Source organism: Fopius arisanus, unplaced genomic scaffold, assembly GCF_000806365.1.
Source record: "Fopius arisanus strain USDA-PBARC FA_bdor unplaced genomic scaffold, ASM80636v1 scaffold00014, whole genome shotgun sequence".
In the NCBI taxonomy this organism is placed as follows: Eukaryota; Metazoa; Arthropoda; class Insecta; order Hymenoptera; family Braconidae; genus Fopius; species Fopius arisanus.
In genome coordinates, this window is record NW_011887753.1 from 55117 (window position 1) to 74367 (window position 19251).

A 19251-nucleotide genomic window follows, 5' to 3' on the forward strand; every position below is an offset into this window, starting at 1 on the left:
CATATTACTTCATGATAATTCTGTATTTAATCAATTTACTACAATTTAATGTTTCATAATAATAACAGAATAATAATAATCGATTACACAGCCCCATGTTATAAATTGTCAATTAACAATCAACAATATAATTGATCAATTTTTGAAACAATTTTTTTGGGTATTTTTTATTGCATGAATTTGGAATGAAAATTCAAAATTGGCGCCAGGGAAAAATAATGGAGGTGCAGGCGTCTGGTTCGAGGCTACGGGTCTCGGGAGTCCGTGGATGTGAACCTTTGTTTTGTACCTACCAAAAGAATGGCTGCCATCTTTAGTTTTGGACGGATGTTTTACCGAGTCTTCGGTGAATTATTGTATTTATCGCGCTTTACAACACCGTAATTAATCGAAAAAAAAAGCTCATAAATACTGTAAGCGATGTAACGATTAATAACAAGTCCAGCGTTACCTACACCCCCGGTGATTATTAACAAGAAAAATGATTGTGTTTACATCCAAGTTTGAAGTCAGCTTTTCTGTATTCCTGTCACATTGAGGTAAGAACATAATAAATTATCGATATATTTTCACCGATTGTCAATCGTCTCGACTTTAACAGTACGAATTAATGCACAACCAGTGGAATAAATCACGTGAAATGCAGTGCAACTGTGATAATTCATCGATATGTTAGACACGTCGCTCCGAGGAGTCAACGATTTTCCAAATTTATCGTGCCATGTCAGCCCCTGCCAAAGCTTTTCATCGAATAATTGTCAAGTGCCAGTGAACAACTACATATGTGATCCCCAGTTGCAATCGTATTCCATTATTCAAGGTTATAAAGTCGAGAGTTGGGCACACCTAACCAAGTAGCACAGCAAAGATGCCACTGCATTTTCTCCCCAATCTGCAACTTCTATAATCCCACAATTGTCATCTCATCAAAATTCACAATCTCCCTCGTAAATTAATCAATCGACAATCGCCTCGAGTTCCCCATGCATCCCAGGGAAACAATTTTAAAAACATTCCCTCAGCCCACCGCATCCACAAAACCTGTCTCTTCGACGTAATAATCAGAAAAACGTAATAACCCGAGAAGTTCTCCCAAAACTCATCTCAAGCTCTCCTGAGCTTCATTTTTCTCCTAAAACCGCAATTAACCCCTCGACCTCTCTAATCCCTCATCAACCTCAATCATCATCATCCTGACTCGTGCCTCATCCCCTGTACCTCCAGAAAACGTGAAAAAAATTGTTTCGTACCAAACGATGGAAAATTTATTTCACGCTCCCGGCGGGAATATAAAAAAAATTCTTCCAGGCGGCGCTCAACTCGCACCACAAATCGGCCATTTTGCCTTCCCCCTTTCTATCCCCCCTACCCCCCTTCGCCCACCCATCTTTCCCTTCTACCTCTCTTCACATCATTCCCCTATCCTAGATTCTCCCATAATCAAAGTTCCTCTCAAATTTGCCTTTTACACTCCAAAAATCCATTTGTAATTTGGATAATTGCCACTCCACACACCCCTCCAACCCTCAAATAATTACTATACTTGATAATTACTATCACCTCTCCTATTTACCTTTGAAAATTTTGATAAACCCTAGCTGTCCCTTAACGTAACACCGCGAACCCCTTGTCATCGATTTTCCATCAATTACTCCTACATCCGCTGTTATCGCACCGATGATAACAAGACTATTCAAAACACACGTCTAAAAATAAAACAACGGTGAAGAAATCCCTTTCTTATCAAACCGAATTGAACGAGATTGAGGTAAAATCACCGAAAATCTATTGGCAACTGGTGCAACGACATTATTCCGCCAATTATTATTTATCCTGCAATTGAAGGCCCACACTGATATTTTCATATATACCTTTTTTGTAACTCTCATCTTTCTCTATAAATAATGTTTCCCCAAAAATTTTGTTATTTTCCTCCAATCCCGAGGTATCAGCTAAAAACTGGTGTTAAAAAAAATGCACTTATCTTAGTTTACCACTGGGGAAATGAGTGGAAAAAAAATGCATCGGGGGAGTATTTCGTCGGTGGTCTCCTCATCATCATCGTAAACCCCCTATCCGGTAGTTCTCCTATATTTTCGTGTTAGGTTAGTTAACTTGACTGTACATGCTTGCGCACCGTCTAGGTACAACGACCTCCCCCTGCCTTGGCCAACTCTATTGCATTCTGCATCGCAGTTTATGATACCACGCTTCTATACCACATTACATAGTTATACCATGCCGTTTGAACTCTGATATTTTTAAAGCCAGTCTTAATATCTCTCACCAATTTCCCCTGCGAATTATTATTCACAACTTTCGACGGTGGAAATAGAACTACCCGTCATCAGTTAATGATGCAATTTTTTGATTGAGTCAAGGGTATCAATTCCGAGAGGATTCTATCTTAATGTCTTTTACTGAATTACTACAGACAATAGTTCTTACAACTTGCAGGAAAATACTGGGGCTCCTTTGATAATTATGGAGTACTCTGGTGGAGTCAAGGGCATCATTTAGTCATGGGGTTGCAAGGGGATTCTCGGTACAGGACACTAGATTTCTTGATTTATCGTGGGGATATGTATAGCTCCGGGTTCAAGTGAAATCACAGTATTGACCGGAGATAGAATACCGCAATGTGCGATAGACAAAGATGAATACTGTATTAGATACTTTCGCGGGGGCACTGTTCCAAGCGAAAATATACTTCGAGTTTGCTATTTCTCTCGTCATCGGGTTTCTAAATTGATACTGAGTCTCAGGAATATTCTCGCTTTGTAATGAGAACGGCGCCGAGAAATTTCTATGAATGAGGGGGGAGAGAAATACGTTGAGTAAGTTATCGGATATATCAGTACGTTAACGATTCTAATATGTACAATCATCCAATTTGATAATTAAATTTGTAATTGAGAAAGACTTGAAAAATTTTTTAATATGTACTTTATTGACATAAAATTAATTTCTGGTTTGATATTTAATGAAAGATATTGAGTGTAAATTATTATATTAATAAATTGCTCCCAGACAATATTTTACGTCTCGATAAATAAAAAAATATATATGATGAGAAATTTGTAAACAGAGAATTTGAGAGGAAAAAAAATTTCCAGGGCACTGGAATATCCTCAAACTTACCTTCCAAGTTGAATCCGGATAACCGCGCAATAGTAACAATCTCTTGTTGTCGAGGACAACGTTGGAAAGGGGGTGAAGAGGTGGAGACAGGGTTAAGGGGTAACAGAGGAGAGGAGAGAAATCCTGAGTGTAGATCCGCCATCTTTAGCGAATGTACAATCGTCTGAAAGGAAGCGAGACCTACTCAATTTTTGCAATGGCATCAACATGTGCATTTGAATTCCCAAGCAGCAACTCCCTGGGCACTAGTTGATTTGTTTTACAGATGAGATACAACTCAAGACGATGGAAGCACTGGGAATTTAAAATAAAAAAATGAGAACGAAAAATCGGTGCATTACAGTGCATCCAACTAATAATCATTGCATACATTCAACTGTAGAGACTGTTGCCAGTGGCTGACCTTGGCTAAAATCCTCAACTCTCCCGGCACAATGCCTTGGCATCTCGTTGCCCGTCTATATTATTCTCGTTTTCGTTCCTTCTCCCCTCGTTTTCTCCTTCCTCCCATTTCTTCAATTTTATCTTTATTTTATCTTCATTTTCTACTGGATTCCAAGGGCCGCAGGGTTTCACAGGCATCGACCAAATTTTAACCACCTGGGGGGAATTATTAAGCCAGAAACAATTCATTGGGTTTGCTGGGGTATGGAATCAATGAAAGGGTCGAGGTACGCCAAGTAGGTCGCTGCAGATCCTATTGCCAACGATTTAATTTCTGGCTATTGTCAACGTCATGTTGTTATGTGCCTACTCTAATCCGTGAACTAGTCATTGTTATCGCTGGAGATTAATGATAATCATGATTAAATTCATTGGGGAGTTGAGAATAGATCGGTTTGGCAGGAATATGATATCGGTTTTGTTTTATGAATTTAAGTACTCGAGGATGAGGAAAAAAATACATGGGGAAATTCACATTTTTATTCCACTTCTACAGCTTAATACAACGGCAAATCGGTAGAGGGTGAATATCTCGAAATCCATGCGAGACACGATAATTTTCTTAGGATCTTTTTTGTAGAATGGACTGAACGCTACAAAAAAGGTATCTACAAAAATTTTTCTATCTCTTTAATTTTTTATCTCATTAATCTCTTCGATTCCGAGATATTTCATGAAAAATTGTCTACCCAATTTGACCTGTTTGCTAGGAGATAATGAAATAAATAAAATCGACAATTGTGAATGAACAATTGTTTATTACTCTTGCAGCCTATGGTGATTCCAGAATCGAGGGAAATTTATATCGGTACATGCAGAAATAATCTCAACAGCCTCTCTATATCAACGGGTTAATCAGTCGCAATTAAGAAAAACTTGAGACTAGGCAAAGCCTCCAAGACGTCGACCCAGTCAGGGAAGAAATCAACTAGTGGGGGGGCTGGAGGCTGTGGTACCGAGGCTGAAGACTCCCCGGGGCCATCACCAGCACCACTGCCACCCACTTCCCCACCCCCAGTAGATCACCGAGATCTAGATGCTGGGGTTGAAGAGATTGAGGTAGAGAAAGATATTAATCGGCCACATCGTGTGGACACCATCGTGGAGGACACAGTGATCAGTGGCAATGGCGGTGAAGAAGCTGTTAAAACTGAGACCACCATGAGTTATCAAACAGACAATGACCAGACACTGAGGCCAACAACACCACCACCAGCTCCAATAATGTCAGCCAGTGTCATGGTCACCAACAAAGCCACTGTCATCTATCCCATAAATCAAGTTAAAGTTCAAACCCAACTGAGTGGTAAGACACGAGCTCCAAGTCCAAGTGTAATAACAAGCACTGGAAAAATCACTGTGGTACCTGGTGGCACAAGTAAAATACCAGTCGAGCCCCAGAAAACCTGTCCAGGCAGCATAACTCCAATTTTAGCCGCACGAATTGCCCCCCAGAAGGCAACTGTCCAGCACCAGCAGCACACGGCTTCTCCAGCACTCCAATCGAAAATTGTTATCAATAATGCAGTGACTCCTGGACAAATTCCAATAACTTATGAGGCTGTACAGGTGACCAATCAACAGCAGACAGCTATTATTCAGGGGCTCCAGCAAATTCAAACAGTCCCAACTGGTGCTGTGAAGACAGTAGGATCGAATATCACTGGAGTATCCAATATTCACAGAATCCAGACAAATGCTAAAACACCACCTGTGAATTTTCAGAAAGTCAAGACTATTACGAGTGGTGTAAGCAATCAGGCAACGGTTGTCTCGAAGAATCTTGTCTCTAGGATTCAAGTGCCAAAGTCACAGGTCACCAATGCAGTACACCAGATGACACCAATAACAGTTAATCAAGTTATAACTAGTGTGAATAATGCACCGAGATTTCAGCAGAATGCCACGATAACTGTGCAAAAATCACAAGTGAGTAATCAGAAGTTAAATCCGGGTAACAGTGAGAATCACCAGAACAACAAGACACTGGGGATTCAGCCACAGCAATCGAAAATGGTTGGTTCATCCCAGAAAGTACAAGCTGTATCGAGACAGCAGTCGCAATCCCAGAAGCCGATTAACAATGTCAAGAAAGGAGTTGCAGGTGGTGTTCAAAAAGCCCCTGTTCACAATCACCAGACTCTGAGTAATCCACAGGGATCAGCAGCTGTACCTGGCAATCGAAGCCTCGGAATATCTGGGGTTTTAAAAAGTGATAATAGTAATAATAACAGTAATTCGCAATTGAACATGACAAAATCATCGCACGCAGCTCTAACAGTAGTTAATAAAAATCAGACTGTTGTCCAGCAGATTGTCCCGCAGGGACAGCCACAGCAGATTATTCAGAAACAATTGGCTGGAGGACCACAGAGAATTCAAGGGAATGTGAATATTCAACCGAAAGTGAATATGGTACAGCAGACGTTGACGAGTTTACCAGTGAATAAGGGCTCGACGATAATAAATGCGAAGATACAGCAGTCTCAGCAGCAGATGCTGTTGAGATTGGAGCCTGGAAAGAGCCCTGTTGGAAGTATTCAGGGTAATGTGAGAACTATTACTCAGAAGTCCGGAAATATTGTAAAGAATTCCCAGATTGTGACTCATCAGACGATCCAGAGAAATACGAGTGTTCAACCAGTGAAAATAATTCAACAGGCTGGACAGAGTTATCCACCTGGAGGATATCCCCCACAGGGAGTTCCCCAAAAGCAACCTGGATGCATAAAAACCATTCCACCCCAGAAACCACAACAGAGGAATCAGGTGCAGTCCAAAGCCCCTGGAATAAAAACATCTCTCAACACAAATGTCAATACACTGAAAACCATTGGCACATCGAACGCAACAGTGATAACCCAGAAGTCGAGTATAAAGACACTACTTCCCCATCAACAAAATGCTTCCAGTGTGGTCGTCCAGAAGAGCCAACCGATTAAAATTCAATCGTCGAATCTTCAGCAAAAGCAGATGTTCGTTGCTTCTCAGTTTACCCAGCAACAGGGACAGCCACAGCAAGTGCGTCATGGCCAGATTAAGACTATTCTACCTGTTAGTATAACGTCGGATATACGGAAGGAGGTGGAATTGAAAGTTGAAGCAGAGAGCCAAGTGATTGGACGAGATGAATATGAGGAGGAGGAGGAAGAGGAGCTCAAGGCAATGCCGCACTCACCAGTTCGGAGAATGCCTCTTCCATACGAGTGCCTCCAGTTTGTCCTCCAGGATCACAATTATGGTGCACCACCACCACGAACTCCACCACCCACATCACCACCTCTCAAGCAACAACCAGTCAACAATGGGACAGGTCCAGTCCTTCCTCATCAGTCATTTATTTATAATCAGGGTGTCACTATAGCGAGCAATACTGCTGATGATGCAGCGAGTGCAATTAGCAGTGAGCCTGGTCGAGAGGTTGAGCCTGAGGGGGAAGAGACTGAAACAGCACCAGAGGGTGAGGGCGATGAAGAGGATAGCATAACGCGTTGTATCTGCGAATTTGAACACGACGATGGTTACATGATTTGCTGTGATCGCTGTCTCGTCTGGCAGCACGTCGACTGCATGGGAATCGACAGATCAAATATCCCGGACGAATATCTCTGTGAAATCTGTCGTCCACGTCGTGTCGATCGTCAGAGGGCTCGCACCCTCCAGATGAGAAAACGAGAGGAACTCCTGAACTCTGACACCTCCTCTGACACATCATCCACATCATCAGCAGACACCAACGTTCCAGCGCCCCCAAATCCCAAGAAACGTAATATCCAGCAGTCACGAAAAAAATCAGAAACCACATCACAACCGAGAAGACAGAATAACAATAATGATACAAGCAGTAATCACAATTCTGTATCAACTCCATCAATTACGACTATTCCAACGACTCCCAACACCACTACAATATCTGATAACACCAATCTCTCGACACACAGCAATAATACCCCAGCAAATCCCACCAGCATCACTACCAACAATAATCCTAGCAACAATAATAACGTGACGAAGAGGCCGGGGAGGCGTGAGCCAAATCCCAGACAAACCAGTGCCCAATCACGAAAAAAGGAAACTGTCAAACGTGGTCCAGGGAAGAGAAAAGGGAAACGCAGACGTAGCATCAACGACGATGATGACAATCAAGAGTCATGTGGTACAGCAACATCACCACTCAGACAGTGGATTGAGAGATACGAGGAGGCGGTGACGAATCATTACAGTCCAGAATTGAGAGCTAGAATATCGAGTATCAAAGTAAATGGTACTCACAGTGACTTGAGACAGAATAATAACAACATGAGTGCTGTTGCAAGTGGCAAGTGTCGAGTTAATGTCCACAGTAACAACGTTAAATATCTGATGGCAACTGTTTATTTGCCACCAAATACTCCAGTGGTTGAGTTACGTGGTAAATACATGCTGAGTACACAGCACAGGCCGGCACACCATGGCCAGGGAAGACAGCCAGCTCAGCGTCCGGGGCCATTTGTATTTTTCTACAGATTACCGCGAGAGGGGACTGAAGTGTGCGTTGACACTAGGACATATGGAAATGACGCGAGATTTGTCAGACGAAGTTGTACACCCAATGCCGAGGTGAAGCACTGCATCGAGAAGGGAACACTTCATCTGTACATCGTAACAACTACAGCAATCGATAAAAATGCTGAGATAACGATTCGTCATGAGCAGCACAATCTCCTGATGTCACTTAATAGTTCGAGTACAATTCCACTGGGTAATACGATGCTACCACTGGCCTGTGCCTGTGGCAATCCTCGAACCTGTCAGATTTCTTCAATAGTCGTTGGACAGGTTGGGCCTACGAGGAGGAGTAGTGGTGCTTCAGTGGATAATTCGGATGGCAGAGAGAGGAGGAGAAGAGGACGTAAAAATATCGCGCTAGAGGATGATGCTGGAACGTCTGTTGCAGCTCCTCCTCCTCAGATTTTACCAACACCACAGGCTTCAACTAGTGAGGCACCTGCTACAGGGACTCTCGGTGCAACTCCAAAGAGAACGGTTGAACCACGTGAGAAACCCAAGGAGGAGGTGCCCCAGGTGGCCCAGTTACCTCCTTCCATGGTCGATCCAGCTCCACAAATTCCCATGCAGACATCAACACCGCCTAGTGCTGACACACCACCGCAGGAGACGAAGAAGGATAAGAATAAGATGTCAAGGGAGGAGAGGAAGATCCAGGCGATAATGAAAACCTTTGAGAGAATGGAGAAGGCACAGCAGAGGAAGCAAGAGGTACAAGCGAGAAATGCGCAGAGAAAGGAGTCAGGTGGAGCACAGAGTGATAATGATGACAGAGATCATCATCCTATTCTCACACAACCAACTAAAATTCAGAAGCATCACGTGGAGAGGCCTATTCGACGTAAGAAGAGAAAGGGTAGGGCTAGAACTACGAGTAATTCACAGTCGTCTACACACACCAGAAGAACGAGACTGAATTCTGCTGATTCAGATTTATCATCAGCTGATGACGATCATCTGGCTGCACTGCAATCACCACCCCTCAGACGACCTCCATGCTCGTCATTATCATCAGCTAATCAGATGTATTCATCGGCGAAGGGTGAAATGACACTGCGAGACCCAGTGAATCCAAATCCAGTCATTCCCACAGCTGCTGATCTCCTGCTGGCCCTTGCCAATTCCAATGTTCCAGATACATCGCGATCAATATCACCAGACAGAAGTCTCCAGCAGCCAGCTCTCAGTAAAAGTCCAACTTGTGACAGTGGAGCAAGTAGCAGCTCTCAGAGTTCAACTCCTTCCACACCGCTGTCATCAGCTTGTCTACTCGTTGCTGCTGCTGTTGGACCACTGGCCCCTGGCTTCAAATTTCCCAAAACTAAGAAGGCAATGATGAATGAGTGGCTGAGAGAGTCACCAGATGTCCCCCAACCACCACCAAAAACATTACCTGTGGTCTCCACTACCCTTCCAGTCTCGAAGGACTCTCCCAAGACCAATGATCAATTGTCCTCGGAATATCTCAATCAATCGATTAATTATGGGACTAAGAGCCTGGCGACTCTAGTTCAGGCAGCGAATTCAGTGTCTGGTATCTGTGACTCTCCACCCCAGAGGAAAGGTGCACCCTGTGTCAATGCACAGAATCCACAGTGTCCTGTGTCCTCGGGGTCGGCTAAGAAACGATGGCTGAGGCAAGCTATTTCTGAAGAGTGTGATTCACCCAATAGCCGACCTGACAGTCCACCCAGTGAAACTGTCGCAGCACCACCGAAGAAGAGGAGAATTGCCAGGGAGAGCCTGTCCTCTGATAATTACACACCACCAACAACTCCAACTCCTTCCACTGCAGACTGTCCCCTCATGGCACTGGGGATTGATCACACGGTTTCTGGATCTGTTGATAATGCACCTGAGAGACCTGCCTTTTTGTCCTCGTCGTCGAGATCTCTATCTCCCACGTCCCTCGAGAGACAGATAAAAAATTATTTGGACGCTGAGATGAAGGAAGAGGAGCAAACAGCCATTAAACAATGTGAGTTCTATGATATTTGCAAGATCAAGGAGGCAAAAATGATTGATGACGCGAATCCAGTGAAATCCGAATGCCCGGGGGTTGATAGCAAATTAGAGATGGGTAATACAATGGCTAATATTGAAGTTGACGATCCGGTGAAGATGGAGGTGAAGGACGAGCTGTCTGATGTGAAGGATGAGCACGTCGAGGTGGACAGTAATCAAGGTGATATTGAATTTAAGTTGAACATAAAGACTGAAATCCAGAGTAAATTGGAGGAATCGAGTTTGGAGTTAAATATTAAAGTAATAGAAAATACGATTTCTGAGTGCGATAAGAGTGTTAATAAGGGCACTGACACTGGAGTTATGGAGCCTAATGATACTGAGACTAGGCTTGAATTTGATAATAGCTGTACATCGGAGGCAGGTATATCGAGTATTACAGCAAGTCCAAAGAAACAAGAGAGTGTGGAGGAGAGAACCAGTGAAACAAGCAAGGACGAGGTGAAGATAGAGGAGCCAACGTCGTTGGATGAATTTGATGTTGAAGCTCAAATGAAGAAGATCACTGGAGACGACGGGGATGATTACAAGGAGAAAATTGAGACATCCTCGGAGAGAGATAAGAGCTTCGATGGGATTGAGGGGCTCATGGAGAGCTCCAAGGATTCTGGCTCATCTGACAGAGATGAAGTTGAGTTGAGTTTTAAAGCGGTTAATGCCACTGGGAAACAGGGTAGAGAATGCCAGGATAATGAGAACGTGGAGGAGAGAGCCTTCAAGGAATTCGAAACACTTGCCAGTCTCGAGGTGCTCAATGCTGTTAAGCAGCCTCAGCAGCTGGAGAAAATTGAATCCATCGTAACACCTGGTGTTTGCTCGTCGGAGGAGTCAATGTTCGATTCCATATCAAATCTTGACTGCGAGTCTGTCAATGAATCCCCGAAGATATTTCAATCGATTCCACCATTGAGTGAACGAATCAGAAAGAAAACTGAGAGCTCATCCCTACCCAAGAAGCAGCTGGACTTCGAGACTGCGATTATTGAGTCGACGCTTGATATGGAATCCGTGGAGATGTCCAATGGTGAACACAAGACTGAATTGTCATCTGCACTTCGTCAATTGTTGGAGGGAACAGTTGATCAGGAGCCACCGGTACTCGATACTGTGGAATCAATGGATAAAGAGCCTGGTAGTCCACCTTTGCAACATATTAACGAGTCCTCGGAGTCCACGCAATCACCGGAAATTCCAAATCTCGTGGCCATTGATGTATCGCCGAAATCAATAGATCCAGTATTAATTGTTGCTGCGATTACTCAGGGTCCACCTCCACCACCTCCTCCGTTGTCCCCACAGGGACCTCAGGCATCTCAGGGGGTTCCAGTTCAGCCTGAGGTGAGGAGGTTGAAGGATCCTCGAACAGCTCCTCATGAGAGACCCCCTCCAGACGCACCTCCACCGATCAAACGAAAATTATCAATCTCTGAGTACAGAAAGAGGAAGCAACAGTCCTCGGGGACTCCACCTGAACCTGAACCGAGTAATGAGGCGTCATCTTCGGAGAAGAGCCCTGGGAGAGGGAGATCGGATAGTGCTAGCAGTGGAACCTCTTCTCTGAGCTCTGATGAAGACAATGTCAAGACTACGGTGGAGACGGCCAATGCTTTGACTAATTTAGCCCTGCTAACCGCCCCTGATGGTGAGGAACGGAAAGGTGAGGGTCATTATCGTATTTTCGTTTTTTTTTTTCACCAATTTTGGGATTAGAGATAGACACGTGTTTTTGATGTAAAATGGATTTAAACGCAGGCTGGTGTGCTAGGCTAAGATACAGTGTGCTTACAGGCGGTGAGGAAGGAACGATTGGCTGGTCAGCGGCACCAACTCTCGTTGAAAGGCAGAGGGAAAACCTTACTGAAAGACTGAAACGAGAATTTGGATTATTTCTGAGTGATGATGAGGAAGAACGAGCTCGGAAACAAGGTAAAATATTGTGTACTTGATAGAATTTCAATAAAAAATCCAATGATGTCCCCAATTGCTCACTCAATTCATTCTCATGTTCATGTCCCCAGGTCTAACAGCAGAAGCCATCCTTAAAGCTAGAAAATTGTCATCGCCATCCCAAGTGATTATCCCAGCCGGTGGAATGACATACAATCCAGCACAGGCACCTCAACTACCACCGCAACCCTACATCCCACCACCAGGCTCAGCACCAATCCACTATTCGCAGTTGCCGGGTAAGGCTACGTCCAGCCAACAGTACCAAAACTTCACCGCCCAGAATCAATCCCAGCCTCCATCATCCCCAGGTGGTACAACAAATACTTCTAAACAGAGTCCACAATTCCTTGTACCCCAGGCACCCCCAGGCTCAAATCCCTATCCCCCACAATTCCCTCCGACAACAAGTGCTACTATTCCACCTACCCCTCTCGCCCCTACCACACCACCTCCACCAACCACCACCTTCACAAGTCCTCCACCCATCCAGAAATCCTATTTCAGTCATTCACACCTGCCACCGAGATCCTAGACAATGAATAAATCATCAAAGGTTATATTCTATTCGCAGTGTGCCATTTCGGTAGTCAAATGATAAAATAAATTTTCAGTTCAATATCGATTTATCTGGAAAGCTATTGGCTTCAGAAGAAAATTGTGGAGAACTTTTTTCCAGAGAATGAAATCAGCTTGAGAAAAAGTTCAGCGAATTTTTAACGTTACATTGATATTTCCTGAGATAAATTGATAAATGGGAAATTTAACGATTTTTGTCGATTTGACAGCTGATTTACACTCTGAGTTATGATTAACATGCATTTTACGTTGCATATTATTTATGTTTGGTGAATCAAAAATATCGATTTAAGTTGACAATCTCATCTCATCTGTATTTTTTTTCGTACTATAAAAATCGCACTAAAATTACGAATTTCGTACAAATGCCACGATTTTTGATAACGCGATGTCATCGCGATTTTCATTTTCGTATGGAGTTTCATGTTTAAATAGCTTTTAATAATTATTCAGGAGAAAAGAAAAATTTAATCAGCATAGAGAACGAAGCAAGTAATGCTGAGTTTTATTACTTTGAAAGGAGAGCGGTGTGGCGTATCTTCAGAGTATGTAAATATCAATTGCATATATATAAATATGAATATACCGTGGCGGCTATGCAGACCACGATAATCTGCAGCGTAAGCGTTATCATTATTTAGTGTTAATTGATGTAGAATTCACGTGTACTGTAGAATAGTGAAGACGAACGCTAATAAATAATAAAATGCGAGCCGTACAGATTAGAATATGTTGTGCTGGGAGTTGTGAAAAATTCGACTCAATTTTCCCATTGTTTTATTTTTCATATACAAGTGAAATTCCATCCTAAAATGTGTGAAATACACCCCACCCCCTTCCCGCACTCCCTATTTTTTCAAAAAAACATTTCTCTATATTTTATATTTACTTGTAAATGCCCGGTATAATTAGTTTGTAATAAATAATATATGTTGAATATAAAATTATGGAAAATTGAAAATGAATCTTCGATGACAAAACGTAATTGTTCTTGCCTACAGTAGTCCCTCACTGACAATTTCAATTTAGTGAACAAAGTCATCTGCGATAATTGTCATAACGATCAAATTATTGGCGAGATGATTACATAATGGGTACAAACGATCATTACGAGCTCTGCATCACTTAGAGATTGTAAGATAAATCCACATGAAAGAAATAAGACGCAATTCTCTTGATAAATTCAGTTATTTTCAATAGCATTCGGATTTTCGCGGTGTGACAGGGGAAATAATGATAAAATAATAAATAAATGAGTTATTTGTTGTCAATACAATTGCTTGCGGTCCATGTCAGACCGCGAACGTCCGGAGACTCGCAAATAAGTGCACACACAAAAATTAAAGCGATTAGATTGAAATGAAGAAAAAAATACGCTCGTTTAAATAAATCTCGCCACACTGTGGCTATACATCCGGTGTACAATGATGGAAAAACAAAAATAATTGGTAATGTAAATGTGTAAATATCGAGTCCCATGGGATATACGAGTATTAAAGCAGTGAATGTATAAAAAAATCTCACTAAATTTAATTTAATCAGAAAATACTATTGAAACACCAGTAAATCCGAGATTTTTGTAAAAATACTTTCGCGGAGTTACGAAATTTATCTCAATCAAAATAGTAATTCTACGGTTTGGAATAGAATAGGGAAAAAGCTCACTATTGCAATGGCTGAGGAGAAATTTGACGTACGTAAAGAGACAGAGACAAATATTGAAGAATTAAATAACAACGATGGAAAGTTATTAAATAGAGAGTACTTCGCAGTAGGCTATTAAAATCTCCCTCATCTTGACTATGAATACAAATAATGTACAAAATAATAGGTAATTACGTAAGATATATCATAGATCAGGTGAAATCGTTACTGAACATAGAATGTAACAATTGCAACGAAACGTGCACTCTTCTCACATACACTGTAAATAATAATCGGTTGAAAAGGAGTGATTATCTTCGTGGTAGCATAATAGGCATGAAACACAATGCATAATTGCAATGGCTTAACAATTTTTCAGTAAAGAGATACGATAAATAGAATACGTAAAGGCCCATGGTGCAATGTCTCAAATCTCCGATATACTACGACTAAAGCTTCTTTTTCAAAGCAAAAACATGACAAATCTGGTTGAATTAATAACAATAGGTGTAACTGGGGTATAAGATATTTTATGTCTCAGTGTGAATATCACAATCGGCCATACATCATTCAAAGTCTCTCTCAGTAAAACAATTCCGTGCAATTATTTCATTGAATAGTGAAACAAACATTATTTTTCTTACGTCTGCTAACGAAAAAATAAAATATTTTTTTATCTTTACTCTGTTTTCCAAGGAAAGTGACAACTACAATTATGTACATACGCGTTTTCACTTTGTTTTCGATTTAGATGGTAAAAAGAAAAAATAAAAGAAAAGCCAAGTATCAGTATTGCACATTATGTTGATACTTCAAAGAAAGTATTATTTAGAGGAAAAAATGGAGGAAAATGACGAGTCATAATGAACGGTACATCATATTTATCTTTTTTATTCCCTCGCTTTCTCCCACTGAGCTGATCAGACAAATTGCTTTTTATACGCGATTAACTTGTCATCCGGCCGTAGTAATTATCACAATGACTCGATTCAATATTAAGTAATGTAAGTTGTCAGCAGAAAACAAGATATTAATTATAGAATCGTTGGTAATTAACAATTCTCGGTGTTGTAAATAGTCGAAAATTATCGTAACTATTTCGTGATTGTAATGAAACTGCGTACTGTAGTGTAAGAAGAATGACAAAAAAAAAACTATTAAACGAGTAGAAGAGATGAAGAAGAGAAATTGTTCTTTTCTTCTTTGGTATTTTCCACTTGTTACGATTTATTTTAATATATGTGTGTATGTATAATACGACGACTATATGAAATATCATAGCTAAAAAAATGATACAAAACAACAATTAAACTTACACATGTGTTATATTGTATGATAACTTTAATTCATAATTAATACTAATTGAAGTGAATATATAAAGATAAAACGAGTTCTTCGATTATATTATCGTAAACGGCGTATTACAATTATTGTTCTATGATATAATGTGTAAAGAGCTCATTATTTAGGCATATAATATGTATATGAAATTTAATAAATCGAAATAAATTTTATGAATTAAAAATTATATTGGCAATCATTTACTTCAGTCTGATAAATCCAGTCGGGCAGATCAAATGATCTGATTTAAAATTGGTAAAAGCCAATTAATAAATTGAATAATCTCCGGGATAAAATTGCAAATATCTAGAATGCAAGATAATTGACGGAGAAACAGATGATAGGTTGTCGTATGTTTGGAAAACCGGGTGGTGAGTGGTTATCATTGGTTTACAAAACCACTGAATACACATGTGTTGGTGATACCTTACATACTCGTATTGTCGTGAATAAATGTTGCGTTAAGGCATGAGGAGAACTCAATCGTCAGAATCATAGCAGTCAGAGTGCACCAGAGCAACACTCGTTAAATATATTACTAAACCAGCTGTACATAAACTACACAATCACACATTTACCACGCAAGCGCATATTCTCACACTCATATATACACCTACGCAACGATGTCTTCTTCACCTTCTCAGACTCAGCTGGACGAAACAGCTGTAGAAAATTTTCGTGAGTACCTGCGAATACCCTCGGTCCAGCCAGATGTTAATTACGGTAAGTCCCAAAAAATTCGCTTAATAAATATAATGAGGACATTAATATCATTTCATTTTGATAATGACAAAAAAAATTCACTGATAATTCCTCAAATGCTGTAAACAGTGAGATAAGGCCTGCAGGGGAGTGCATTATAAATAGTGAAATGACCTTAATCGCACCTTCTATTACAGAATAAAGACTCGTTTAGTGGATTATTGCACGTTTCCTTGTTCCAGTGATTGAAGCTCAATTTGCTCAATCAGGTCATGTCTTTTTTTATTGGTGTTATATGCCCTTTTTACGCGTTTTTGTGATTATTTCAAAGTGGGAGACGCCAAGACGGATCTTGAGATTTTTCGCTGTTTTAAATTATCGGAAATTGCTGACTCGTGATTCTCAGGGTTATACTCATTTTTATTTGGGGTGATAAATCATTTTGGGGATTGCGATCGTGGCAGATAAGAGTGATAAACAGGTTGATTGAAATGATAGCGTCTGTCACGTTGAGAGACGCTACGACGTGCCATAGGGCCCCGCCCCATCCTGATAGTTTAAATATTTTTAGATATCAATGTCTAAATTATGGATTATTGTGTGAAGGATTTTATGAGATGCGGTTATTTCAATTTAAATTTTCATTCAGGTGATTGTTTCAATGTAATTCATTCTCAGATGATTGCGTGGCGTTTCTACGTCGACAGGCTGTGTCTCTTGGTCTTCCAGTCAGAGTTTACGAACCTTATAAGAAAAAACCTATCGTCGTGATAACATGGATTGGAAAAGATCCTGCTGCACCTGCTATTCTGCTCAACAGCCATATGGATGTGGTTCCAGTTTTTGCTGTGAGTTTTCTGATTATTATCGTCTCGTTTTCGAGGCACTTCTGGCGTCTGAGACGCTGGAATGTTATTTCAGGTGTGGCTTTTTGAAAACGAGAGTGACAAGTCCAATTGCAAGGACATTCGATGATAATTATTGATTTATCACACTTTCCCCAATTAAATTATCAATAAAATGAATAATCCAGATTTTTATCGAATATAATTCTGCAGGACAAGTGGACCCATCCGCCTTTCGATGCCCACATGGACGACAAGGGGAACATTTTTGCTCGTGGTGCCCAGGACATGAAGTGTGTGGGCATTCAATACCTCGAGGCAATAAGACGACTGAAGCAGAATGGCCAGACATTCAAGAGAACCATCCACATGTCATTCGTACCAGACGAAGAGATCGGTGGTGTCCTGGGTATGAGAGAATTCGTCCACACAGATGACTTCAAAGCCCTCAACATTGGATTCTCTTTGGACGAGGGCTGTGCCTCACCCACCGAGACATTCTTCATGTTCAATGGTGAACGGTCAATCTGGCATGTCTGGGTTCACTGTCATGGTCAACCTGGTCATGGCTCTCTGATGCTGCCAAACACTGCTGGAGAAAAAATACGTGTCATCATCGATCGATTCATGGACTTGAGAGCACAAGAGGCCTCGAAACTCACAGCAACATCTCTACCTGGCAATGTTCTGTCTATCAATCTCAATCAGTTGAAGGTAAAAAAATAATATCAATGGACTGGAGAGTTCTGGGCGTTTTAAAATGATTTATAAGGTGAATTATTTTCCTACTCTTGTCATGTCTGTACGAATGTATTGGATAATCTCTATAGGTCGAATTAACGTGAGTATTTACTAGAAGTCGTCACGTCTTGAGAAAAATAAAATAAAATAATAAGAACTGTGAATTGACGTGACAACCAATAAATGACACTTGACTGAAAAATGGTAAAAAATATGAATGAGTTCATGAGCTATTGATGATTTTTTTTTTTACACAGGGTGGTGTCCAAACGAATGTCATTCCCGAGGAACTCATCGCTGTCTTCGACATGAGGATTCCACCGACCCTGGACCACAACGAGTTGGAGCAGAAGATTCTAGGGTGGTGCAAGGAAGCCGGTGAAAATGTGACGATTACTTTCGAGCAGAAGAACCCAAGAATCGAGAGCACTAAGCTGGATGATTCCAATCCATTCTGGATTGCCTTCAAAAAATCCTGTGACGAATTGGGACTGAATGTGCGCAACGAAGTTTTTCCTGGTGGCACTGACAGTCGCTACGTTCGTCAGGTACGCAATCTTCAAAATATTTTCCTACATTTTTTATAGAATTTATTGCAATAATTTTTATGATAGCCCATTGCCTGAATATTAGATGGGGTTTGATGAGAAAAAAAATTACTTGTGTCATTTCAATTGATTTTTTTCACTATTTGAGTATTTTTGTTATGTCTGGTATTAAATTTAATTGAGTCTATGATTAAATGTATTCATTTAATATATTTGCAGGTTGGTATTCCGGCAATCTGTTTCTCTCCAATGAACAACACGACAATCAAGCTCCACGATCACGACGAATATCTAAACAAAAATATTTTCCTACGTGGAATCGAGATTTACATGCGTATTATACCATCAGTGGCAAACGCTTAAAACCGTCATCACAAACCCCCAAAGACCTGAAAATGCCAAAAATTTCTCGTACTGGGTATGAAAACAACTGCATGTCCCCAAAAATGATAGAGGGAATTGTGCAATAATCAATCGCATGAGATTAAAAATCCCTCAGAATCGATAAATTCAAAGTGCCTTAAAAACAAACCAAAAGATTTGCAGTACCTTGATATATTTTATACAGAAATATTAGTTATCAATGTTATAATTCATCAGAGTCTATACTGTTGACTAATCATCTAAGAAAAAAATACATAAGCGAAAGATAAATTTTCAATGAATATTAACAACCGAAAAATCAACCCCCGAAGTCTAAAAATCATCAAGAATTCCCCACGAACGCCAATAATCAATACTCAATG

At 40.8% G+C, this 19251-nt stretch overlaps 2 protein-coding genes across 3 annotated transcripts; both read left to right on the top strand.

The window, feature by feature from the left end:
• Positions 1 to 275: 275 nt before the first annotated feature.
• On the top strand, positions 276 to 15856 carry upSET. 2 transcript variants are annotated; one of them, XR_891891.1, is made up of 4 exons: positions 276 to 539; positions 4357 to 11815; positions 11936 to 12084; positions 12177 to 12267. XR_891891.1 is itself a non-coding variant. In XM_011299252.1 (4 exons), the coding sequence occupies exons 2-4, from the start codon at positions 4747 to 4749 to the stop codon at positions 12638 to 12640; spliced, it is 7671 nt and encodes a 2556-aa protein (XP_011297554.1). In that variant the 5' UTR covers positions 276 to 539; positions 4357 to 4746; the 3' UTR covers positions 12641 to 15856. The 2 variants fall into 2 exon arrangements, 1 of the variants encoding a protein (XP_011297554.1); XM_011299252.1 differs by having other exon boundaries at positions 11947 to 12084; positions 12177 to 15856.
• Positions 15857 to 16110: 254 nt separating this feature from the next.
• LOC105263208 (aminoacylase-1) lies at positions 16111 to 19159 on the top strand. The gene is made up of 5 exons (XM_011299253.1): positions 16111 to 16392; positions 17050 to 17219; positions 17430 to 17930; positions 18215 to 18505; positions 18725 to 19159. Exons 1-5 carry the CDS (start codon positions 16293 to 16295, stop codon positions 18866 to 18868), a joined length of 1206 nt encoding a protein of 401 aa, XP_011297555.1. The 5' UTR covers positions 16111 to 16292; the 3' UTR covers positions 18869 to 19159.
• Positions 19160 to 19251: the final 92 nt, after the last annotated feature.